The following is a 26,001-nucleotide window of genomic DNA, read 5'->3' as shown; positions in this document are numbered from 1 at the left end:
ATTTGTCATTGTACAATTTATTTTACACAAATATTCAATGATGTGCTATCACGTTAACTGTTAATCTATGCGACAAACATTATTAATGATGATATATAATAACGAAGTACAATAATTATACACCAACAAATGATATAATTAAACTCTAAGTAAAAATCTTCGTGAACTTAACTCAGTTGGTAGGGATATTGCATATTATAAGCAGCTCCGAACATCCCACTTCTCCGCATTTAAAATATGTGAGCTCTATCTTCCGCCTTTGATTTGAAATACTACAAACAATAGGCCAAACAGGTAAGATTTGCAAAGATGGTAAAAAGACCAATGGCATTACTTGAATTTCGGGGAGGGAATAAAATGAAAAAAATTAAAAAATGAAATGGCTCAACGGTCAGTAGCCAGCCTGTAAAAGAATTCAAAAAATCGCTGTCAAACCAACCAAGGTGAACTAACCCTAGTTAATTCCTAACCATACATTTCAAATTTAGTTTCTTTCTTTTCTTTCGCTCTATTATATAACCTCTCCTTCATTTCCATTCTTCTTCACAAAATTCAAAAGGGAGAAGCGTCTTAATAAACGCCGCTCCTCTTCCGTTTTCTTCTTCTTCTTCTTCTTTCTTCCTCTTTCTTCTAGATTTTCCTTTGTTCATTCAAATTTTCCCGAGAAAATGAGAGAGTGCATTTCAATCCACATTGGTCAAGCCGGTATCCAGGTCGGAAATGCCTGCTGGGAACTTTACTGCCTTGAACACGGCATTCAGGTAATTAATTAGGGTTTCTCATTTCCATTTTTTTAATTCTAGATCTCAAATTTAGGGTTTCATCATTTGTAATATTTTTTGTGATTTCAATTGATTAATCGATGCGGTGTTGTTTTTCAGCCTGATGGCCAGATGCCTGGAGACAAGACCGTTGGAGGAGGAGATGATGCATTCAACACGTTCTTCAGCGAAACCGGTGCCGGAAAGCATGTTCCACGCGCCGTCTTCGTAGATCTGGAACCAACCGTCATTGACGAAGTCAGAACCGGTGCTTACCGTCAACTCTTCCACCCTGAACAACTCATCAGCGGCAAAGAAGACGCCGCCAACAACTTCGCCCGTGGTCATTATACCAGTACGTTTTCGTCATTCAATTCTCGTATTTTTGTTGTTTATTTGAATTTGAATTTGAATCTGAAACTGAAATCTGATATATGAATATGATTTGTGTCCTTCAGTTGGGAAGGAGATTGTTGATCTATGCCTCGATAGGATCCGAAAGCTAGCAGATAACTGTACCGGTCTGCAAGGTTTCTTGGTGTTCAATGCTGTGGGTGGTGGAACCGGATCTGGTTTGGGTTCTCTTCTGTTGGAGCGTTTATCTGTTGATTATGGTAAAAAATCCAAGTTGGGTTTTACCGTTTATCCATCTCCCCAGGTTTCTACCTCTGTGGTTGAACCCTACAACAGTGTCCTTTCAACCCATTCCCTCCTTGAGCACACTGATGTTGCTGTTCTTCTCGACAACGAAGCTATCTATGACATATGCAGGCGTTCTCTTGATATTGAGCGTCCCACTTACACCAACCTCAATCGCCTTGTCTCTCAGGTATATACTTAACAACCAAATATAGAGAATGGATCTTGAAATATTTGCGTTTGGATTTGAATTATGTAGCAAATATTGAGGTTTACTTGATTAGATTTGATGAGTAATTGAATTTGAGTTTTGCAACAAATATTGAGATTTGTTTGATGTGCTTTTACAGGTGATTTCATCCCTCACTGCCTCTTTGAGGTTTGATGGAGCACTGAATGTTGATGTAACAGAGTTTCAAACCAACTTGGTTCCTTACCCTAGGATCCATTTCATGCTTTCCTCGTACGCACCTGTTATCTCTGCTGAGAAGGCTTACCATGAACAGCTTTCTGTTGCCGAGATCACCAACAGTGCTTTTGAACCTTCTTCCATGATGGCCAAGTGTGACCCTCGCCATGGAAAATACATGGCTTGTTGTTTGATGTACCGCGGTGATGTTGTGCCTAAGGACGTGAATGCTGCAGTTGCAACCATCAAGACCAAGAGGACCATTCAGTTTGTTGATTGGTGTCCAACTGGGTTCAAGTGCGGTATCAATTACCAGCCTCCAACTGTTGTTCCTGGTGGTGATCTTGCCAAGGTCCAAAGGGCTGTGTGCATGATCTCTAACTCTACCAGTGTTGCTGAGGTGTTTTCCAGGATTGATCATAAGTTTGATCTTATGTATGCCAAGCGTGCTTTTGTGCATTGGTATGTTGGTGAGGGTATGGAAGAAGGTGAGTTCTCTGAGGCTCGTGAGGATCTTGCTGCTCTCGAGAAGGATTATGAGGAGGTTGGTGCTGAGTCTGGTGATGGAGATGATGTTGATGGAGATGAGGATTACTAGATCTTGCAGGATTTGATCTCTTGCTTGTAATGTGCTGTTTCATTTTAATTTCTGGGACAAAATTATGTGTTGTTTTTGAATGTTACTTGCTATCATTGTGCTGTGTTTAGCACAAACTTTAATCTACATTTTGTTTGGGTGAATCTCTTTAAGTGTTGGTACTAAAATCTTATTAGTTTTAAACTTTCATTGGATGAACGTTTTCTTTATTGGATGTGGATTTCCATTGGCAGATTGTGTTATCCAACTCATGCAACTATTTTCACCTTAGCATTGGGCTTTACTATAAGCAATGTTTCAAAAATTAGATAAAACCGGTTTTGCTTGAGTGTTCATTACTATGTTTCATTGGTGCAGGATCGTTTGGATTGTTGAAGTCTTGAAATATTGTCTGTATGTATATATGTTGCTTTGTTTGTGATATGTTTGTTCTACTTCTTTATCTTGAGTTTGTTGTGCTTTTTAATGTTTTCTTTGTGGTAATTAACTTCATATCTTGAGTTATAAGTGTTTTGTGAGCAAGGTTTGTTATTAGAAATTTAATCTTTGTGGGATGTTTATTCTATCAACGACTTCTCTGTTCTCCTCAACGGACATACATTGGGCATTTCTGGTTTTGAATAGCCACAATCTCCAGACTGTTGATACGTCTGTGTTAAAAAACTCAATTGCTCAACAATGACTTGAAAACTAGGAGTCTTTCTTTTGAGAAATTTGAGAAATCATTGTGTCAAACATTTCTTCAACTTTAGGGAATTTCAACGTGACTCCTCAGCGGACTAAAGGAACCGGTAGACTGCTATAGAAATGATTTAAAACAATATTGGAGAAAATATTTACGTTACAAAATAGTTAGATTTGTAGTCTAGCAATTTTTTTAAAGTACAAATAAAGATTCAGTCTACCGAAATGAACTAGTTTCTCGCGACATGACAATTTAAAATTCTAATTGGGAAATGTGGGTATTTTAAAAAAATAAATACGAACAATTGAAATGTTATAATTTTTAATGAATTATATATTATTTTTAGGTTCTTTGCACCAAGAAATTAGTCATCAATACCAATAATTAACTTGGTTCTTTGCATTAATTCTGGTAGGCAAAGCCTTTCATGTGACAAGAACTTGCAACTAATGGCGATCCCATTTTACATAACATAAAAATGTATTTATGCCATATAAAGCTTCAGCTTAGTGAAAATTATATACCAGAAATCAAATTCACGGACTAGGAACAATGACAAAACCTTGTACCCTGCCAGAAGAGATTGCACATGCCATGTTATTTTCATTTTGGCTTGGTTGTTAGCATCCAAGGAAATTAACACATTCATCTACGTGATGGCATTGGCACCAATCATTACTATCATTATCTAATAATGGTAGTATTTGTAATGCTTATTACAATTCTGTAATCACCTACTTTTTCTTTTGGGGTACATTGTAATCACTTTATTCACGGAAGATGAGAAAACTCAGCAACGAAGGACTTTTCCTTTACAGCAGAGAATTTAGACCAAAATAGCAAGTTAAATATTTCAACAACGTCCAAGCTTTTGAACCAGACGGTTCTCTATCTCAGTTCTCTTTTTCATGATAGCGGCGTACTTGGAAACCACCTCCTGATCTCCTGCACTAGCTGAAAGTTTGCAGCTTAGAGACGTTTTCTCCAATTTATCCATGTACATATCTGATATTGGTAAGTAGCCACCCTTCTTGTTGCAGAGCCAGCCATGAGCAGCTCTCACTGCTGCTCCAAGAGAAGCTGAATCTGTCACCAAGTTTAAGAATTTTCAATTTAATTAGTTGATTTTATCACACTTACAAATAAGATGTAGGGGAAAGAGTGATGTAGTGGAAATATCATATAACTTAGGGTCTGTTTTTTAAGATTAAAATAAAAGTGATTATTAGACAAAATAACTTACATTTTTATAATTTAGCCTCTCATCTATGACGCACATTAAAATCAGTTTTTTTTTTTTATAACAAAAATCAGATGTTTTTTAGAAGCTATAAAAAACAGCTCATATTAATATATATTTTTTTTAAAGATTCTGATTAATTTTAAAAGCTTAAACAAACACAATTAAAGCCAAAAAATGATTTTGTAGTTGAAAAAAGTAAATTTTCTCTCAAAAAATCTGTATCCAACTGGCTCTTAAAAAATGGAAAAGAAACTGACTACTAGCTATCTTGTTTCACTGAAACGTAGAATAAATGTCAAACAATAACTTGTCAAATCAGATTTAAGGAGAAACATTTTTTACTTATAATCATTATAGAAATCTATTAAAGGGCAAGTGTAAATAAGACAGAATACAGAGATATCTAAACATAATATAATAACATAAGCATAAACAAACTTTCACATCACTAATACTCTCTCAAGCAGAGATTGCCAATATTTGCTTACCAGGTCTTTGAACTGTATAAACATCACAGCCAAAAATTGAGGCTATTGAGCTGAGGATGGAATGATTGGCTGATGCTCCACCAGTGGCTATAATTCGCTTTGGAGGAGAAGGCATACCGAATCTTTCAGCATGAGCTCGCATTGAGAGAAATTGACCCTCAATTAATGCCCGTACCTGCAATTTAGCTTACTGTTCAACATTTATCCACGATTTCGACTACACCATTCAATGAGTTGTCAGGTATTTCCTAACCTCGGATGGAGGATCAAACTCCTTCACCTCCTGCTCCTTCATTCCATCCAATCCGCCTGAGAAATTTTCTATAACATAGCGGTGGTAACCAACTGGGACCGTAAAAAAATTGTCAGTAACTTCTTGAGTAAAGCAAAGTCAATTTGGTGTCGAGTACAAGTAATTTAATAGGTGGGAAAATCAATCTCTGACCTGGAAGAGGAGGCAGAATTTCATGCTCCTTGTAGTAGAAACCTAACTTTCCACCTGTTAACAAAAAAGGCATTGTGAGATCACAGACCAGAGTGTTCAACATAGCGTAAATTTTATGATACGCACCATTCAAAGGCTGTGTTTGCTGCAGGAATTTATTGAAAGTATCCCAAGATTTTTCTGCATAACAGTTACGCACATCTGACAATGAGATCAAGCACAAAATTAGAAACTTACAGAATCATTTTAAGGGGGATGTATATACAAACAAGCAAAAATTAAAATAGACAACACCGCTACCTTCTCGGGTAAGGGACCCATTTTTGTAAACTAACATGACCATGTAACCTTCTGCATCGACCGGACTAGGGAAAACATGTCCCTCTAATCCTGGATTAGGATCTTCAGTGATCATAAATACCTGAGAGACAAGATAGAATGTATTATAACTAAAAGCAATGGTGTTAGTTTGCATTATAAAAAATTGGTTAGATGTTAATATGGAAATGTGTAATGATATTTAGTTATAAAATCGTCAGCATTGCTCCATTGGCAACATGTGAAGCTTCTGTAATTTCCTAGGTTTCGCAGTAAGCAGTTGTGACAGACCAACAAAGGTAAGGTAAATTAACAATGTGTAGAACATACCGTGTCACTAGTGCCAAGGCTGATGGCGAGATCTCCTGGAATATTTAGAGTCAGACCTGCAGATATGGACGTATAAATATAGACGTATAAATATCTTTCTTTGGCCAAAGATGGCAGCAACAAACACTACATGAATAATGAATTAGTTTTCAAATTTTCATTTTCCTCGGTGAGAGGTTGATTTTCATTTTTAGAACTTCGACTGAAGTTTATAAGTAAATCTTACTGGAAAGAGTATGTTATGAAAAAATTACAGTACCTGCCACACTGTTAGGGTTGTCTCCTGACCATTGAACAACCAAGCAATCCTTGTTAAAGTGATACCTAATGTGAAACAAATAAACTTTATTCATCGCTCTACGAATTTAATATGGCTTGTCGCTCTTGCAACAAGTGGATGGAGAACCACAGCAGTTTCATACTGAAATTTAAACATAGAATTCCCCATACATTCCATACGTCATCAGTCATTAGACAACATGGACCATTTCGGCCAGCAAAGGGCTGTGAATCAATTCCACATCCTTACTATATAGCATTTTGTTCAAACTTGTTGCAGACAGTTTGCAAACAAATAGCTATGTAGTATGTACCATGTAGGCCTGTCATTGAAAAAATGGCCAAAATGCAGAATATCCACAATCCAGAGTAAGTTGCCAGTTATTGCAATTATATGAGTGCTAAATATTTAATTAACAAAATGTATCCATAGTTTTTTCAAATTTCAAATGTATAATTAAACATCAACTCCAGCAGATAATATTAGGCGCTCTAGGATACGTTACTTGAGTATTGATGTGTTGCGAGTCTGTAAGTAAACTATAAAAAATCATTAGATTTTGACAGCATATATCATATGGAATGTAATAAACTTGCTTATTTTTTACTTTCATTCAAAAGGAAAAACAAACCTCTCTACAAAATACGAAGCAATCTTTCCAGCAACAGCATATGCAGGGGCCAAATCTCCAAGTTTGGACTCCAATCCAGGGGCAGTTGCCTGCAACAACCATCAGAATTCATCTATATTGATCAAACGGGAACATAGGAATACCAGCTAGTACATGAAAAAACAATTCTTAATCATTTAAAACCTCAAGTGCAACTTTAGACCAAGCCTTTTTCTTGATGTCCATTAAATTCATGCCTGCACCGTCAGAATGATCAATAGCAGCATAAGAACCAATAAAAAGCGACGCCATAAACGTGCTAACGAGCGAGATCCTTTCAGTGTTATTATAAACATCTGGCTGATGATCAAATATTTTTTTAATCTGAGGGCCCGTAAATCGTTCATAAGCACGTGAGCCCGTCACTTTAGCCAGCTCCAAAGCACCACCACAAGCTTTCTCTATTGCCCTGCACTCATTAGTAGTGCTACAGTCCATCCAAATTGGAGATTCCTTAATGGAAAAAGCATTCTCAAGCTGTTCCAACAACGGTTTCTTATGATCCAAGGATGACAATATTTTAGAACTACCATTTTTCCAATAAACACTACCATGTTGTTGTCCACTACCAGAAACCGCTGAAACTTTGGAAAAATCCAAATTTGATTTAGAAAGCTTTTGAAAAATGAGATCAAGAGCTTCCACCCACATCAATGTTGGTGAAACAATTCTGCCATTGATAGAAGGGTCTCTGTATACCCCATCTTTGGTTTTGTAATGGGGTAAGTCTGAATCAAAGTGAATCAATTCAGAAGCAATGATATTGAGATTTGAATCCAAAACTGTTGCCTTTAACGATCTTCAAAACAATAAAAATCCAAACTTTAATTTCATGCAGTAAATATAACATCAAAAAAATTCAAAAATTGAAAACAAGATATGAAATTGTGGGAATGTAGATGTAAACTTACTGAGTGGAACTGTCAAATCCGAGAAAATAAGAGTCCTTCGGAAGAGAAAATTCGGCCATTGTTGTGCTGATGAATGATATGATGATGATGAATATAGAATTATTTTTTTTGATATATAAATATAAAAATAGTTTTGGTTTTTGGATGAGAACAAATTGTTTATTTTTTTCGGATAGAAGAAGGATAATGATCTTAAATGTTGTATTTTGTGGGTCAAGTCAAATCTTGGATATAGATCCACTTCTATCTCATCATGTTACGTAATCACATCATAACTATGTTTTAAAATTAAAAAGATAGCAATTTTAATAAATATTTTAATGGTCTTTATCTATTTAAAAACTTTTTTTAAAAAATCTATTTTAAAAGTTATTAATAAAAAATTGGGTTTTAATTTTTATTTTATTTTATAAAACTCTTGCAATTAAAGTTGGAAAAGCGTGTCCACAAATACTAAAAATCGTCAGGTCAGATGTTATGATCAGAGTTAAACTCCGGCTATTTTACATGTGTAGATAAGTTTCCAACAACTCTTGTCATTTCATTTCGTCTATCTAAAATAAAATTGGAAAAATGTAACAAAACAAATTGGAAAATTGTTAATTTTGTTTAATCGATATAAAAACCTTCACTTAAAATAGTCACTCTCATATACTCCAAATGCTAAGAGTGGAAGCCAAGACTCTCTTGTATGATATTCCTTTGAGCTCATATAAACTAATATGATATTCAAGATGGATTCAAAAGACACTACGGATGACATGAAATTTAAAGAGGAGGACAAATATGAATAGAGGCCTGTTATTTTAAATTTAAGAGTATTTTATCCTTTTATTTTTTGCTATCAGTTTCTTAACCTAACACGTATTCAAATAAAGATATACAGGAGAGGAGAGATGTGGTCACCCGAGTTCAAACTCAAAATTCTAAATAATATATCATCACAATTAAACAACTAGATTGTAATAAAGGGGACATTAATATTTTTAAAGAGAAAAGCCCAAATAATGGCTTTGATAGGGGTGTTTACATATATTATTCTTCAAAATTGTGATGATGTTCCGACATGTATTAATAATTGATTATTAGTGAATTTTCTTATTTTTGCTTTTGTAAAAAAATAATACAAAATTGTAAATGAACCAATTTTGTTTTAGGAGGTAAATAAACCAATTGTTCATGTTAGTAACAATGCATTTTATATCTGACAAAGATTCTAGTCCCAACTCATTTAAATCAACACGAGTCATTTACCAGTTGAGGGATGTTAGTAAGATTTATTTTTCAACACTCTTTTTAACATTCATTATTTTGTTCGGTGAAATTAATATATGTCCCACAACTTTGTGTGAGTTTAATTTTTAAAATATAGACCCACAATAATTTTAAACAATAAAATAATGAGTATTACAAAGAGTGTTAAAAAAAAGTGTTGTTAACATTACTCTTCCTAATTCTGTGTATGTGACCGTGACACATGTATCCACCACTATAGGTGTGTTATTTTTTTTTTTTTTTGTCTCTCTAGTCTATGACCATGCAGAAATCAATGATGACGCTGTGGGAATGAACATGTAAAATATAGATGGAATGTTGTTGATACAACTCATAATACTTGAAATTGAAAAGGATATTTTTTGTGCACCAACAACCTCTAGGTTTTTTTAACGACAAATTTTAGTAATTATTTGTTAGATTAATCTATATTTATTTGTTTGGGTTTGTTGAACCTAAGACCTCTGATTCCTTCATTTTTAGCTAAAATCAGTTGAATTACCCAACTTCCCACGATCTCTATGTTTTGAACATGTCGCAAACACATTTACTGTAATTAATAACTTACATTGCAATACCTTAACCTATTTTTGGTTGAAAATTGATAACTCACATTTGCAAGAGCTACATCAATGCAAACTCATGCGAACAAGACAAAATACACCACAATTTAAATTTTGTGAATATCTCATACTTTTTTTTTTAAGAAACTAAACCAACCCATCTAAATTGGCACTGGGAAGAATCGAACTTGAGACCTTGAGGAGGACCAGACTCCCATATCCCAAGCCAATACCACCAGACCAACTCAAGTGGGTTGTGAATATCTCATCATATCAATTGGTCGTCTAAATTTCAATAATTTATCCATATATATGCTTAATTGTATAATCTAGCTGACATAAGAATATATATAGTTTGAAAACATTTTTTTTACTAAAAATTAACGATATTCATTCAAATTGATAAAGTATATTGATGTAATACAAATTCACAAAAAAAATGAATGAATTTGCGAACGAACTCACATCATCCATGTTAATAGCATAAAACGACAAAGTACTTAAGCCTGAAAATATGATTATATTCAAGTCTCCGAAATACACATGCCTCCGGATCTGCAACGTTGCCGACACTAATATCATTAATTGGATTTGTATTGAATCGAAACTGATATGACAATTTGAGTTGAACAAACACCTGAATAAGCGAGAAAGAAACAATACTGCACAAATACAACAGACAAAACAACGTTGCACTAAGACGACGAAATCACAAAAGATAAAACTAAATAGATGTGAAAATCATTTGTTTAAATAAAAGGGAAGGATAAAAACGATTTTAGGTGATAGCTCACAAGAGAGAGACAATTGATAAGGTTTTGTTTTGTTAATAATATAGCTTGAAAACATACATAGTATTTCTTGTTTGTTTCACACACTGTTGAATAACAAATAAATGTTTCCTATGTACACCCTATATGTTGATAAAGCTATATCAACATATAAGAAGTATAATATTATGGTACTTGAAATACTAATTAATCATGAATTATGCCCTTCTTAACATCTCTATGTTGTTGAATGACCAAAACAGAACCATGAATATCAAAGTCTGAAGAAGCCAAGACATCACCAACTGTTCCAAGTTCTGGACATTCTTCCCAATCACTCATACCTATTGTTAATGAACTATTTCCTCTACCACCTCTTCCTACTATAAACAAAGAGTACAAGTCCCCAATCTCTTTCAAAGATTCCACTGTTTGTGTTCCATCTTTCACAAACTTTTCCACATATCCAATTTGTCCTGAAGTCACATACCTGTTATAAAAATCAACCATAAAAGTATTGTCAATCTCATTCACAGTCGCTTCCCCTGATAAAGACATTAAAATTTCTTTTTCATCATATTGTACTCCACTTTCAATATGTTCTTTATGTGACAAAGACGAAGACAAAAAAAATCTGATGATTGTCAGATTAATGCGACGGCATTTTGAAATGCGTAGGCTCCAAGCTATAGCCTCACGATCGTCCGGGCCTCCAAAGAAAAGTGTTGCAACGTTTTTCGTACTATCAGATGTAATCAATTGTGAGAAACCAGGGACCTTAGACATTCCTCTTTCGATAATAACACCAATTGAACAAGATGCGTGTCTAAGAACCTTTTGATTAGTAATCCTTATACCTTCTTTTCCACTTTCTAATTTACCATCAATTCGTTGATGCTTGTGAAAAGGAAGAAGGATAATTGACACTTGAAGATCTTCAGCTTCATTGCAAACATCTTCATACAAGCTTGGAAAAGATGATACTGCCCTTCTTTGGTGAACCAAAATCTTTGTGTCTGCAGTGAATGCATCTAATGAATTATTAATTTCAACCACGTCATTGCCACCATAATCATCATCGTCACTAAGGTCAGCATTTTCTTTTTCATGAAACAATAAATTGGATTTGATCTTCTTCACAAGCTCAATTAGGTGCATTAAATAAGTGGTTGAAGGTGATGTTTTAGATCCATGCATTGCTAGTATTGTTGCCAGTGTTGATGATACTTGACGAGGATCATATACACAAGCCAAAATTCGAACCTCGTCTTCCATCTCTTGTGGTTCAATAGCAGTATGGTTATTTGAGAACATTTTCTCTTCCCCTCTTGCTAGAAAAGACACAATAATTCCTGATATTATTGTGTTAAGTACTATTGCTACTAGCACCACGTTGTAATTTTTTGCATCTAAATCCTGTATATACATACAATAATAACCAAATTAAGATAATTGAAATTTGAAATATTAGGTATGATATGTTTTTAGTCCCTCAAAATACATATACCATATTTTTTATTAGTTCTTGTAATTTTTTGTTGCATGAATTACCTTTGCTGCTGAACCAACGACAATAAAGTCGGCATACCCTCTAGTGTTCAATATAAATCCAAGAAAAATCCCTTCACTTGTAGGAATATGAAGGTAACGACAAACTAAGAGAGTTCCACCAAGCTTGCTTCCAATGCTCAGCAAAATCAATATGACTGTATTGGTTATCTTATTCACACTCTTAAACACATTTATAATGTCACATTGTAAACCCATGTATCCAAAATATATCGGAAGTATAAAGTTATAAATCGAATAACCAAGTTTATGAAGCAACGTTCTAGCAGTTTTGCCTTCTTTAGGAAATAGCAATCCAATAAAAAAACAATGAATAATACTACTGTAATTCCAAATTTCTATAATCATTGAGGTAGTTAGAAGAATAAAGAGGATGAATAATAGTTCAGGGGCTTTTAGATACTTTTGGTTTCTATTTCTTGTATTTAACCAAATGGCTAAGTATCTATTCATAAGAACCGCAAAACTTGTAAGAAGGAGACAACTTAAACCCTTTGAAGCTTGTGCTGCATTATACTTCTTATCACCCTTCTTCGTATTAACCATCATATTAAACACCAACAAGCAACCCATTTCTACAATCAATACGGCTGACACCGCGATTCGACCGACATCAGATGCGGCAAACCTTAATTATGTTGCCAAACGGATGACCATAGGGGAACTAGTGTATGATACAACTAACATAATAATCATACAGAAATAAAACGGTGAACCATCGATACCTAATTCTTGATATAAATAAAATGAGACAGATAGACCAAAAATTACACCCATCACCGCACCACCACATGCTACCAAGCTCACAAAACGTAGATTACGCATTGCGTATTGAATATTCATCTCTAAGCCAAATAAAAACATGAAATTTATTCGACAGAAGAAGCTCACAACTTCGTAGTAATTCATCGAATTGGCAGGAAAGAATGTTTCTTTTATGCCTCGAATATGTGACATTGGACCTAATACCAACCCTGCCTGTAATTGAACAATGCAATCAATGCATTAATAATTAATTGATTTTTGAAAACTACTTCAATTCAATGTAAATAATGTAGAATGAAACGATAACTAATTCATCGTTAATTACCAGAATTTGTGCAACGGGTCCGGGTTGACCTAGGGTCCTAAGGACAACGTTGAAGAAGTATGAGACAACAAGAATACACGACACTTGCATGCCCATTGAGTATAGAGGGTTAACTAGATCTTTATTACAAAACATTTTGTGGGTGGCATCCGCTGCGCTCATTTTTGTTGTGTTTGTCAAAACTCAATCAATAAATTAAACAAAGAAAGGAATTTGATCTGAAATTCTACGTTTTAACAAATGTTTTGTTTTACATTTGGAGTATTTGAGTCGGTGGTGTTTCAGATCCTAAATTATTGGTGAAAGACTTGTAAGTAAAGATCAATCATTTTGTCATGTCTACTCTTTCGTCCTTTACTCTAGCTAAAGCTAACAACCAATTCTTATGTTTGATTTTAACTAGAAAATCATTTCTTAAAAAAACAATAGAAAATCAAAAACTAATTGCTTGCGACCAGTGCATGCACCAGAGTAAAATTGTTGGGTCACCAAGTCGCTTACAAACATAAAAGATAACATACAAATAAGTATAGTGTACCAAATATATACATCCCCTCCTATACTACAAAAATTGTCCAAATGACAATGTGCTTATAAGATGAATCTTGAATATATATTTTTAATAGCTAATCTTGAAATTTTTATTTTGCATTGGAGAAAAAAATGTAACAATAGGCAAAGGAAAACATACTAAAATTTTCTTATAACTTTTTTTTTGAGAGAAAAATTTTTCTTATAACTTGTGAGTGATTTCTAAAAGAATAGAATTATATGAAACACAAGGCCATGCGCTTTGTCATGTGTGTGCCTGCAGCGCATGGGGTGTATGGGCACTAGAAACCCTTTGGGAAACGTTTTTTTTTTTGCATTTATGAGAAATTTTCCCATAGATCAAACCAGTCGAGTTACCTAGCTGAAGTTCCAATTTAATTCACTCTACCTTCTTCGTTTTGGTTTATCATGCGAAGAATTCTTCCACGCTCAATCTTCGTTTATGGAGGGATTATTTCCCTAATCTCTTACCCGCATTTCTCTTGCCGACCTGTTCACTCAATTAGGGAATAAGACTAACAAAATTCCCCTATTCGCTGAACCAAAGACTAAGGGCAAAGATAATTTCCTTTGCTCCATTCTTTCATTTAAAATTAATTTCAAATTTAAATTCAAACATTAATAGATTTTTTAAAGTTAGTTTCGAACTACAATCAATATAATTTAATTTAAACTTAAAAAATAATGATATTTAATTTAAGATGATATATCTCAAATATATGACAGTAATATAACTTAATTATAAATTTTAACACCAACACACACAACTTAATATTTAATTTCTATTCATTATAATATAGTTCATATTATTAATTTTATCGTACTGAAATTTATATTTTATTTTACCTAATTTTTAAATTTAAGTTATTTAAATAAATAATATATTTTTGTATCATTCTTTTGTGGTTCAAGCTCTTGTTCACATTAGTAAGTATCAGGTGACTCATTGTGTTCGATGTCATCCTTCTCCCAAATGCGTTATTAAAACTAACTGAGCGAACCTCACAATACTTTGCCAAGAGAAAATTTAATCAAATCATAAATGTCAATATGTGTGCTTTTATATACAATTGCAAACATTTCATAGGATGAACCCATGATTTAAGGAACATTTTTGAGAAAGATGGATTTGTCTTAGGCTAATGAACTACTGATACGAAAACAAGGTATTAGAAGAAATGGAATCTGGGTTCAATATCATGTCAACTCTAGTGTTGAGTTTGTAAGGAGACAAACAAATGAAACAGTCCATAAATTAATTAAGGAGGCCACATCTTCAGCTAGTTTCCAGATTTTGGTAGAAATATCAGATTGTATTGAACACATTTTAAGTAATGAAATGATATAAAACTTATTTCCTTAAAAAAAAGAAAAAAAAGAAATGGAAGATCTTCCTCTCAATAAATCAATTTTTTTAAATTCTCTGTTTAAAGCCATTCCACTCATTGCTTAAAGTCACTATTCTTCCGTAACCGACTCGCATATTCTTAACTCCTGGCTCATTTGCTTTCATTCTATTCTTTATACGTTTGACTCATCTTCATAGTGGACACGAGTTTATACTAACAATGAATGCTAGTTTTTAAAACATGGTGAAGAACATTATAATAACATTTTCAAAAGAATCAAGCCGGAGCTAATCGTCTTTTAGGTACATTAGATACTAAATATAGATATCTCTCCCAACTGATATTCGAACATTAGTTTGCCATATTTAAAACTTGATTTTTCTCTAATCACCTGAATAATTTTTAGAGTCTTGCTATATGGTACGAGAGATTTGTTGCACGACTCTTGCACGACATGCTCTGAACACACAATTTGCTTGGTTAATGACATTTTTCTTGTTGGCTTATGGTTTTATAAAATAAAAGATCAACTAAGATGTATAAAATATAATATAATAAGTTATAAATTACTCATAACCTAAAATTGTTGTTGTCGGTAGCACCGTCACCATCATTGTCAATGTTGCACCGATTAAAAAGAATCAGAACACATAAAGATGCTCCAAATTCATGTTTTAAACTTAACTCATTATAAGATCAAGTGCCAAATGCCAATGAAATACTCTCTAACAAGATTAATTATAAGGAAGAATGGTTCGTGCAATTTCAACGACTTTTTTTGTCGTGGCTTTTAGCATTTTCCTAATTTTTATACTCACACATATTTTTTTGAAGAAATTTTGGGGGAAAAAAATTCTAATTTAATTTTCCCACCACTTAACGCGCGTGTCCTATATCTAATTACAGTTAATACATGGGACTAAGTATATTTTTAATCCAAGGAATGAATATTTATTTTATAACCATGGAGATTACACTTAGTATACGAAAATGAATATTTTATTTTATATAAAATCATATTAATATGGTGTATATGCAAGAAGAAAATACTTATAGTTGTATTAGCTATAGCAACGGGAAAATTTTGAACCATATATACGCATTACCATTTCAACAAATTATTTTACTAAACACTAAACTAAAATGATTACACCAATATGTCCTTGGCTTTTCCTAAGGATGTACACAACTGTGTTCAATATAAATATCTTAAAGTTCATGAACCCAGAATTTGTATACTGTGTGCGAGGACAAATGACAATACCTGCTACGTGCTATCGAAATAGATCTGGGAAAGACCACATTATGAACCTTGCAAAAATGTCTGAGTCAAGAAATTCAATATGTGCAGCCCGCCCAATGAAAGAGTTCAAATTCTTGCCATGGGCAGAGGCATCAAAATTTACATCACATCGCATGAATACTCGATGTTCAGAGGGGTTGGCACGTATTTGGTCCAAACAAGCATTCAGCATCTCTAGGAACATTTTACCCTTCTTTGAAGTGTCATGTGAAGCAGCCTGGCATGATTCAATTCTAGCAGAATGGTAAGGCACATAGCCATCCTAAAAAATGGTGCTGTATCAGTTAAAAACAAGCCAGAAAATTTCAAGCAAAAGAAAATTATTGTAAGAGTCCAGATAAGAGCATTCTTAAAAATGATTTTAAGAATCCTGAGAGAAGGCAATACCTGAGGGGAAGATATCAAGATAACATTCCTAAAATGTTCCAAGGTCTTCTTCTGAAAAAAAGAGTGCAAAATAAATAACTCCATTAAAAACTCTTCATGATACTTGATCCCAACCTTTGTAGGACACTTTCATACCTTACACAGTTTATACAGGAATGTGTTTTGCAAATCTGGATCATCCGTGCAGGAGAGCTGATGAATGCACTGTGTGTTTTTTAGCTTCTTCAAAAACCACATTCCAGAATTAAATAATGAGTTTGAACTATAAAGATATCCCAAGTGTGGACCAGATACTGAAACATATGTATGTAGGTGTCTTAGATATGGCTGCATCATTTTATCTGCAAACACAGGACAGAATTTACTACCAAACTTCAACTGATCAACATCATCTCTTCTATTCAATTAAAATAACTTACCTGCTATCGCTGTTCTTATAATGAGATTCCCCATTGAATGTCCAACAAAACTTAGCTTAATATCTCCCAGTTTCCCATATCTTGTTACTTTGTCCATTTTGCTTTTAACAAAAGAAATAACTTCCTGAGCTAGCCTATGTCCCATTTCCTTGAAGTCTCCATTTGTTTTATCTTCATTAGCCTCTGACATGAGAAATTCTACTTTAGGATCTATCAAAAGCCATTGATTCCGAACTAGTCGTAGATCCAGATGATGCCCCTAAAAACATTTTTAAGGACGAAGAATAGGCTTTTAATCAACTTTTTAACCAGACATGAAAATTAACATGGAAGCAAATATTGTAGCTCAAATGAAAAGAATACATCTGATGTGTATTATATTTCTTCATTTTTCAAAAAATATCAATTACAAAGACAGGAGAATTCGAAACAGCATAGTAGACTCGGTTTACGTCTGCTCAACTATATAATAGAGAGAGATAGTGATTACCAACTTTTGTATACTTGGTCAAAAAAAATAGAAGACTTCACATTCAAAATTTTATTTCTTATTTACAGTTTCCTGTGCGCTTATTTATAGATGTAATTGTAAACATCAGTGGAAATAAACTTACATGCAAAAAACTTGAGAGATAACCAAAGCTTAACATGACATGATTTACTTTGATCATGTCTTTTTTTTTTCAAACAAAAAAACTTACTTTAACTCAACTATCTGAAAAAGATCAAGTTAAGAGTCAGCCATGGTAGTAAATAAATCCGTACTTAATTTCAGGTGAATAAAAGTATTTTTTTTGTTTGTAAGTTCTATCTAATAAACATCCCACAATTTCATTTTATATATAGCTCATACGAGGCTTATAGCCTCAATCCTGAGTTTGGTAGCTCTCATTTTTAAGCCAAGTTTGAACCCATATCACAATGTTAAAAGAAAGAACTTAAGCAACCTACAATTATATGTGTGCGTGTCCACAAGACAGAACACTATCCTATATGTCTAAAGAACTTAGCAAACTTTGTCAAAACTTGTGACATTATCTCAACAAAACAACAGAAAAGAAGAGAAGAAACTACAAATCTACAGCCCATTTGAATAGAAAGTTACTAAGCAGAGAAGAGAAATTCAACACAGCAATAAATCCCAAACTATATGTGCACGGCAAAGAGAAAAGAGAAACAACATTAGTGTCCAAGAAAAAGAAGAGACACTGAAAAGTCCTGCTCCTGAAGCTGTGATGTAATACACTTTTTTCCAGACCATGCAACATTCATGGTTGTATGAGAATTGAGTAGTATTACTTATTTATTACATCCATGTTTGAAATTTGGCCGCGAAGCACAACTTTAATTGAGAATATTCTAGACAACCAAATCCAAATCAGATAACTTCAAGAATTAACGGGTTTAGATTTTCAATTTTCTACTTTGTTTAACCCAACGTGATGGGGACTTGGGTGTTATGAGCTGCCCAAGTTCCACATTGAGTAGTATGGAACGTTCTGTGAGTGGCTTAGTTCTTCCCCTTTGATAGCTAGTTTTTAAGCGATGGTTCTCCAAGGGCTTAGATACTTAGCAATTGGTATCAGAGACAGGTCGTTGCTCTGCCTGGAAAGACTGAGTAAAGTGTCGTAGAGTGCCAGGTTTCAGCTCTCAGTGGCAGTGCTATGATAAAGACTTGGATATTATGGGGTGTCCAAGTACACGTTGATTAGTATGGGATGTTCGGTGGAGTGTTTAAATGACTTGGTTCTTCCCTTTGATAGCTAGATTTCGTGGGAGTGTTCCCCAAGTACTTAGATACTTATCACAAGGTCAGAAGTTAAAACTGACCCTGGGTCCTTTTTGAACTTTGTATTCTTAATGGGCTTGGGATTTTAGGTTTTCCAGCATGATTAAAGTCATGCTAATCCTATCTGGCCCCTCTTCAGCTTGGTCTGATGAGTATTGCAAGGTTAGTCCCCTTTTGGCAATGCTACAAATAGTTGATCAACATTATAATATGACTAATCACTAACTCTAACGTAACTGGATAAACTTAACATGCTCAAGTCCTACATAAAAAACTGTACAGTTTTGCAATAAAATTCTCAAGACATGCCTGAAACCCATGCACAAAGACAACAATCTTCAACACACGAACATTACTTTTTGGTGCAGATTTCTTGCTGAAAGTATGACTCCCCAGTCCATTTATTAAGCTATGTGAATCCACAAGTCCAACATGTCCTAGGAGTGGAATTTCACTGGTACTACGCCGAGGTACATTCATCACCCTTTCAACAAGCACAACTGGTATACGCAAAGGATCTCCAAATATCTGCATGTCTTGAATTGAACGGCCGTTAATCTGCAAAAAAGCATTGATTCATCAATAGGCCATATCTAGGAGCTATGTAGCACCGAAACGCGTCAGTGTCCGACACCGACACATCTGGTTACATTCAATTATTCTATTTTCTCAAGTTATTATCGGTGTCGACCTGTCAGTATCGTATTCGGTGTCTGTGTGTCAGTGCTTCACAGTTTAAGAGTTTAAGAGTCACAAGGTGGTCCCCATATTCAAGTTGATAGCTCACCCGCATCTGTGCAATGCTCCTCCGATGAAGTTCAGCACATGAAATTGCAGTTTCAAGAGGCTGTATGATTTTCAGGACAAAATTAATGCTTTTATGTCATATCATAATTTCCTAATTCAATCCACGTTTCTTTTTCTTTTTAAGCAACTTGTATGTACAAAAGTATGAAGGAACATACAAGCCCTTACCTCATCAGGTAACTTCCACAAACTGGAAACTCTTTTGTGCATAGCACGACGGGAAGAGTCATCACTCCCACTATTAATATAATGATGAGGCATCTCTACCTTAGAATAAATCATCCATATTGACCACTCAGCTTTCCGATCCTTAGCCCATGTATTGTGTAAAAGTCCTAGTATCTCTGTCTTGTTTTCCCTATGAATTTTTAAAAATATCTTCCATAAATAGTGCAGCTGATCTCCCAATGAATGAAAACAGTTCAACAGTTCACTTTGAGACAGGGAATGGAGGTTTTCAGCATTCGGAATATCCTGATCCCCATTTCCTCCCTGTATAAAAAGAGAACAAAGAATCAATAAAAAAAGAAAAGGTAAAAACAATATAAAATGCCAAACAAAAAAAAAAGGTAAAGCTATGTAGCATGAAATAAAGCAAAGACCTCAAGACCATTTTGTGGCTTGCCTTGTTCTAAAACTTCACCATCTATTGCAAACCCATTTGCTTGCGCCGCAAAATTTATTAAGTCCGCATTATTCATTTTTGACACAAAATCTGACGTATCTATAGCTTCACCAATTGCTTTGTTCATTTTGTGTAGTTCTTCCAGCAATAAATCACGAGAAGATAATAACGCTCTGACAAGCATGATATCTTTCACATCTAGAGAAGTAACACCTCTGAAGCCCTGCACAGGCACGCAAAACATTCTCATGTTATGTTAATGCTTGAAGAAGAATGATTAAAAAAAAATGAACAAGGGCTTTTATTACCCCATATTGCTAAAGTACACATACAAGTATTGAAATTACCATAAGTCCTATGTAACATTCCTTAAATATCTTTAACCCTATTTTCAGCACTGGAGGAAAGCTTTTTGCTAGTGTCTATGGTAGGCATCCTTGCCATGCATTAGTTAGAACTCAATGTCTATGGTAGGCCTCCCTGCCTTGCTTTTATCAAAGGCTATTTCTATAACTCAAACCTATGACCCCCTAGGCCTAGGTGCGCAACTCCAAATCATGACACCAAGGCTCCCCTTCATCACAGTTTATGTGAAAATAAATAAAGGAAAAGCCATTGAGTTAGTGATTCATGTGAGCAAGATAGATAAGGTTTTGCGCGGCAGATACTCTTGTCTATGTTAATTTCCTAAATGAGGCATCAGGGGAGAGAAGAGTGTGCATGGTAATTTTCGATTGTACCATCTAATTAATATTATGTGCATCACTCTCAAGTCATTATCTTCCCCTGTCCATTTATGAACATGACACTCATTTTGGGATAATATTTTTTGCAAATGTGACACTCAGAATAGGATGGAGGGAGTATTGCATTTCCTTATTTTGTGATCAGCCTATATATTAACATTAGAATTTGTACTTCAATTATCATCAAACACTGTTCAGATTTCTCTCATATTTCAAGTAGAACCAACGAACTGCATTGAAAGAAATATAGAAGGTTAGAAGGTATGAATAATGTATTGTTGAAATTGAACAAAAGATGGAAATAGAATTCCCCCAACGGCTTTCCGTTCATAAAGGAATTCTCCTTCCTTTCACTCACAATATCAGATGTAAAGCATACCTCACTCTATTCTAGTTTCCCCAATTTATATAAACAAAGCAACGCAAGTGGAATATCACAATGATTAGATAAATGGCCGTGTTTATTGTAAACAAAAGTTGACTTAAAAAATATTAATTTATTTATTCGAATTTAGGATTTGAACATGTTAATCTACATAATCAAACATGAACACAAACAATTTTTCAATCAAAGCTGCTAAGATACAACATTTACTCAGAATTGAACACAAAATACTAAAATGAAAGTCTATTATATTCATACTAAAAATTAGAAAATCTAACAAACCTGGGTACCTTCGAGGCAGATGAGTAAGAGGCAGCTCTCAGTAGACTGACATGTACACTTACATCAACAAGTACCGCATGTAAAGCATCAAAATGAACGGGACAATACGAATGCAATCCTAACAGAGCTTTAGGAGGAATTCGGAATTCATGGATAGCAGCCGGAGAAGCATCCAGATCATCCCTGTGGATGGTAACCTCCAGTCAGCGTTACATTTTCACCAAGCAAATGCCAACTAAAAAGGAATTAAGCAGGTTTGTGGATCATATAATAGGCTAATGAACAGACAACTTTTATGACTCACCCATCCTCAAGTGTCGAAGCATAAATAAGCTCAAACTTTAAAATAACCCCATTTGTAGTTAAATCCTGTAAATAAGAGCCACATAAAACAGTTCAATGGGATAACAATATTGAACTAAACACACGAAGCTGTGAATAATATATGTATCATGCTACATGGTTTTTCAAGTAAGGTTAGGAAACCTTTAATATTGACTACTATTTTTTATCCCCTTTAGCAACAGAATTACACTAGTTTATCACTTTTCCAAAACTTAATTTCAATTTACATGTTAAAATATGAACATGTAAACCTCATTCTGGAAATCAAGTCCCACCCAATATTGTAAAAAAAAAAAAAAAGGGAGCATATCTGCTTACACAGTAGTGACCCTTGGAATATCAAATGCAAATTCATTTGTGAGGATATAATGAAACAAAAAATAAGAAAGAAGTTAACTGTTAATATTACTCAAGTCTAATCAATGTAATTTCATAATGTAAACGTGTTGGGTTTCTTTTCTAGTTCATATATTGTCTACGCCTCTACGGTCTACATCAGTATATACATGTGGCAGTGCAGTTGTGCTGGTATGTATAGACAAATTTATAGGCAATAGGTATGCCAACCTTGTTGACGTAATGACGTGCGGTATATACGGGACCTTACTAAATAGATAATTAGCACAATGGCATGAAGATATAATTTGATTCTCACTAAGTTTCCTTCCCCTTGATGGACGTAGAAAGAGAAGAAAGTGACAGAGAGATCATTACCAAAGAGCTACTACGTGATAAGTCGAATGAGATCATCATACATAAATGAACATCCTGTCTAGCATATTTTATCCGAAAGGTCTGTGTTGAGAAACTATTTTCTGTATCATCAATCTTCCATGCTCCATAAATACTGCTTTGGTCCAGATCAGGAGCTGCAGAACCAAAAAATTCTACCTCAGATGTAAATTTTGCATGAGAAAAAGCTTCACTGAGAAATCTCAATTGAAGAAAATTGAATATCCACAAACTAAAGAAAAAGAGAGAAAGATTACAGACAATAGTATCAAAAGTAATCAAAGAAGAATTCCACATTTCCATACATAGATATGAAACATACTTTGGAAGCACGAAAAAAATCCTCATTTACAGCATAACTCTCATTTCTTTTTCGACAACTTTGGGCCTCAAGTTTCAACTTTCACCACCCAGCAGTGAGCATACCTAGATTCAGCCCGCGAAGTCCAGAGTTAACAAAACCTACTACTCCAATCAATCATTGTATCTCTTTACTCTTATATTTCTCAACTTGCAGACCATGTGGTGAGGTATTCTCCGTTGGGTGATAGAAGCTAAAGGTGCAGACCCCCTTTCAACAATAATTATTTTAGAGTCAATTAACTATGCGTTGATGTTATTGTTCTCTATTGTTTTTATGAACACGCTCAATCATACTTGACTATGGTGGTGCTAATCAAGTGATTGAGCTCAAGTGGTTAATGAGCTACATGTAAAGATCAATCGTTCCCAAGTTCGATTCTTGGCTGGTACAATTATTGGTCAGACTTTACTTCCCGGCTAGGGCTCCTTCCTCTAAGAACCGGAGGGTTAATATTTGACTATGGTGCCATGTTGTAATATTACTTCCTAGCCAAGGTACAGGATATAAGGGAGTTTGATTGCTTCAAATATATAAATAAATAAAAATAAAAATAAAAATTTACCTTCGTATTGAACAACTCTAGCTGGAATACCGAATGAATTAATATTTTCACTATCTTCCCATCTTACTTTAATCTTAATCCGATACCATCTATATAAAACCAAAACAAAACACATGCGTTTAGAAATTTAAAAAGCAATTAATTAAAAGCATGATGAATGAATGAATGTATATATACCCACCCTTGTTTAAAGAGATCAAGATTGTGAAATCTATGAAGATATACGGCAATTTCCTGAACAGTTTCCAACATTACATTACATCACATTGGGCAACCTTTTTCTTTTTAAGATTCAACATTCGAACAAAACTCAGCAATAATGAATTTATTTTATTGGAAATTCTGAAAGGAAAAAATGAAAATCTGGAAGGGGTTCTATTCTTATTCTAGGGCTTGAGAATGTAACAAAATTGGAATTGAGAATGGATAGTGTGGGTTGAACCAATCTCCAATTGCATGTCCCTATTTTGGTTGGAATTCCAACGATTTTTTTTTTTCTCACCTACGTGTTTTTAATTCAATGTATTACCGTCATCAATTTTCTATATTTACCTCATCTCTATCATTCATTTGAAAATTGTTGTTCACACATTCCATATGGCTGGGACACACATGTAAAATACTCTTTTACCCCCTCGGCAGTTAACTGCCGAGGAATTTGAAATCCAGCTGCAGTTAACTGCCGAGGATTTCCTCGGTAGTTAACTGCCGAGTATTATATTTCGTCAGATGAAACAGGAAACCTGCTCCCCTACACACTATTTTCATCAACTTCCATATCAAACTCATCCATCCCCCCAAATCCAATAATTTTTTTCTATCAAATCTTCCCCCAAATGATTCAAACATCAAGCCTAGGATGATTCAACACACTTTTGACGTAAAAAAATAGGTATTGTGCATTTTATTCGGTTTATTTTTTGTATATGTTACACTGTCATGTTGGTTTACAACGTCAGTCACGTAAGACTGTCATGGGGAATCTCGGTAGCTTACTGCCGAGGAAAACCTCGGTAGCGTACTGCCGAGGGAAACCTCGGTAGTTAAGTACCGAGGAACACTTAGGAAAATTTAGAAGGACGAAAAAATGGCAGCTACTGCCATTTTTTCAAAAAAAAAATTTTCTTTGTTTTTTTGTTTTTGTTTTTTTTGTTTTAGTTCATTATGGCATTGATGTTTATGCATTAGTTAGTTGTTAATTCATATTTATGTGTTGTTTAATTATAGTAATGACCGAGAACGCGGAAGATGTTTCGGGAGAGACAAAACGTAATTTTGTCCAAATTTTCGGAGATGTCAAGCCGCCTAAGGTTGAAGTCAAACCAAACATTGAACAAGCTTTTAAATATGTTAGCCCCGGTGTCGTCCCACTTCAAGCCCACGAAGTGGACACGGCTAGGTTTTTTTGTGACGACATTAAGTTTCAAGATAGAGAAGAATTGCTTGGGTGGGTACGTTGTCAAGCAAATAAGGCGGGATTTACAATTGTTACACAAAGATCAAGCTTGATCCATCCAATATTGCGCCTAGTGTGTGAAAGGAGTGGAGCTCACAAAGTGCCTAAAAAAAAACCAAAGCATGCGACAACGGGCTCAAGAAAATGCGGGTGCTTGTTCATGATTAGTGGATATCAAAGTACGCAAACAAAGGAATGGGGATTGAACATTCTTAATGGAGTTCACAACCATGCGATGGAGCCGGCTTTAGAAGGACACATTCTTGCCGGTAGATTAAAGGAGGATGACAAGAAGATTGTACATGACTTGACCAAGAGCAAGATGCTTCCAAGAAATATTTTGATACACTTGAAGAACAAAAGACCACATTGCATGACAAATGTGAAGCAAGTGTACAACGAACGTCAAAAAATATGGAAGGCAAATAGAGGTGACAAGAAGCCGTTGCAATATCTAATCTCGAAGTTGGAGGAGCACAACTATACTTATTACTCAAGAACACATGGTGAAAGTAATACAATCGAAGATATCTTTTGGGCTCATCCAACATCCGTTAAGTTGTTTAACAATTTTCCAACGGTTTTGGTTATGGACTCCACCTACAAAACCAACTTTTATAAGATGCCAATGTTTGAGGTAGTTGGGGTAACTTCGACCGATTTGACATATTCGGTTGGGTTTGGATTCTTGATGCATGAGAAAGAGGAAAACTTTGTTTGGGTTTTAAAAATGTTGCGTAAACTTCTTACTTCAAAGATGAATATGCCTAAGGTGATTGTTACCGACAGAGATGGGTCTTTGATGAAAGCGGTTGGAATTGTTTTCCCGGAAAGTTATGGTATGAATTGTTACT

General features: G+C 34.5%; 3 protein-coding genes and 1 pseudogene across 4 annotated transcripts; 1 reads left to right on the top strand and 3 right to left on the bottom strand.

The window, feature by feature from the left end:
* Positions 1-545: 545 nt before the first annotated feature.
* On the top strand, positions 546-2,550 carry LOC146942800 (tubulin alpha-1 chain). The gene is made up of 4 exons (XM_085756886.1): positions 546-761; positions 882-1,116; positions 1,220-1,590; positions 1,751-2,550. The coding sequence occupies exons 1-4, from the start codon at positions 669-671 to the stop codon at positions 2,405-2,407; spliced, it is 1,356 nt and encodes a 451-aa protein (XP_085613012.1). The 5' UTR covers positions 546-668; the 3' UTR covers positions 2,408-2,550.
* Positions 2,551-3,675: 1,125 nt separating this feature from the next.
* XK-2 (xylulose kinase-2) lies at positions 3,676-7,866 on the bottom strand. Its single transcript, XM_085756885.1, has 11 exons — positions 7,778-7,866; positions 7,011-7,665; positions 6,828-6,916; positions 6,176-6,240; positions 5,917-5,972; positions 5,569-5,689; positions 5,395-5,469; positions 5,269-5,322; positions 5,077-5,168; positions 4,824-4,998; positions 3,676-4,178 (listed from the first exon to the last, which is right to left on the bottom strand). The coding sequence occupies exons 1-11, from the start codon at positions 7,834-7,836 to the stop codon at positions 3,946-3,948; spliced, it is 1,674 nt and encodes a 557-aa protein (XP_085613011.1). The 5' UTR covers positions 7,837-7,866; the 3' UTR covers positions 3,676-3,945.
* A 2,606-nt stretch (positions 7,867-10,472) lies between these two features.
* LOC146942798 (cation/H(+) antiporter 1-like) lies at positions 10,473-13,325 on the bottom strand (annotated as a pseudogene). The gene is made up of 3 exons (XR_015032857.1): positions 13,045-13,325; positions 11,928-12,932; positions 10,473-11,801 (listed from the first exon to the last, which is right to left on the bottom strand). The product of XR_015032857.1 is annotated as a cation/H(+) antiporter 1-like (transcript).
* A 2,670-nt stretch (positions 13,326-15,995) lies between these two features.
* LOC146942797 (uncharacterized) lies at positions 15,996-24,205 on the bottom strand. Its single transcript, XM_085756883.1, has 13 exons — positions 23,873-24,205; positions 23,692-23,780; positions 22,748-22,902; positions 21,993-22,057; positions 21,697-21,871; positions 20,253-20,498; positions 19,819-20,142; positions 19,631-19,690; positions 19,153-19,401; positions 17,055-17,313; positions 16,771-16,976; positions 16,636-16,686; positions 15,996-16,510 (listed from the first exon to the last, which is right to left on the bottom strand). Exons 1-13 carry the CDS (start codon positions 23,941-23,943, stop codon positions 16,220-16,222), a joined length of 2,241 nt encoding a protein of 746 aa, XP_085613009.1. The 5' UTR covers positions 23,944-24,205; the 3' UTR covers positions 15,996-16,219.
* Between the last annotated feature and the right edge of the window lie 1,796 nt (positions 24,206-26,001).

This window comes from Medicago sativa, chromosome 3 (genome assembly GCF_051527215.1).
Source record: "Medicago sativa cultivar Bolivia chromosome 3, Bolivia_mono, whole genome shotgun sequence".
Taxonomy (NCBI): domain Eukaryota; kingdom Viridiplantae; phylum Streptophyta; class Magnoliopsida; order Fabales; family Fabaceae; genus Medicago; species Medicago sativa.
The sequence above is the reverse complement of the archived record's forward strand: the minus strand, read 5'-3'. Positions and strand labels throughout refer to the sequence as shown.

Bases quoted from the DNA above. Each gene is read 5' to 3' on its own strand.
- LOC146942800 (XM_085756886.1), top strand. From the start codon at position 669: ATGAGAGAGTGCATTTCAATCCACATTGGTCAAGCCGGTATCCAGGTC. The intron at 1,117-1,219 runs GTACGTTTTCGT...TGTGTCCTTCAG, and splicing joins CGCCCGTGGTCATTATACCA to TTGGGAAGGAGATTGTTGAT. The intron at 1,591-1,750 runs GTATATACTTAA...GTGCTTTTACAG, and splicing joins TCAATCGCCTTGTCTCTCAG to GTGATTTCATCCCTCACTGC.
- XK-2 (XM_085756885.1), bottom strand. From the start codon at position 7,836: ATGGCCGAATTTTCTCTTCCGAAGGACTCTTATTTTCTCGGATTTGAC. The intron at 5,169-5,268 runs GTCAGAGATTGA...TTACGGTCCCAG, and splicing joins AATTCTGCCTCCTCTTCCAG to TTGGTTACCACCGCTATGTT. The intron at 4,179-4,823 runs GTAAGCAAATAT...ACTTGGTGACAG, and splicing joins TTATACAGTTCAAAGACCTG to ATTCAGCTTCTCTTGGAGCA.
- LOC146942797 (XM_085756883.1), bottom strand. From the start codon at position 23,943: ATGTTGGAAACTGTTCAGGAAATTGCCGTATATCTTCATAGATTTCAC. The intron at 16,687-16,770 runs GTATGAAAGTGT...TCTTTTTTTCAG, and splicing joins TCCTGTATAAACTGTGTAAG to AAGAAGACCTTGGAACATTT. The intron at 16,511-16,635 runs GTATTGCCTTCT...ACCATTTTTTAG, and splicing joins TCTTGATATCTTCCCCTCAG to GATGGCTATGTGCCTTACCA.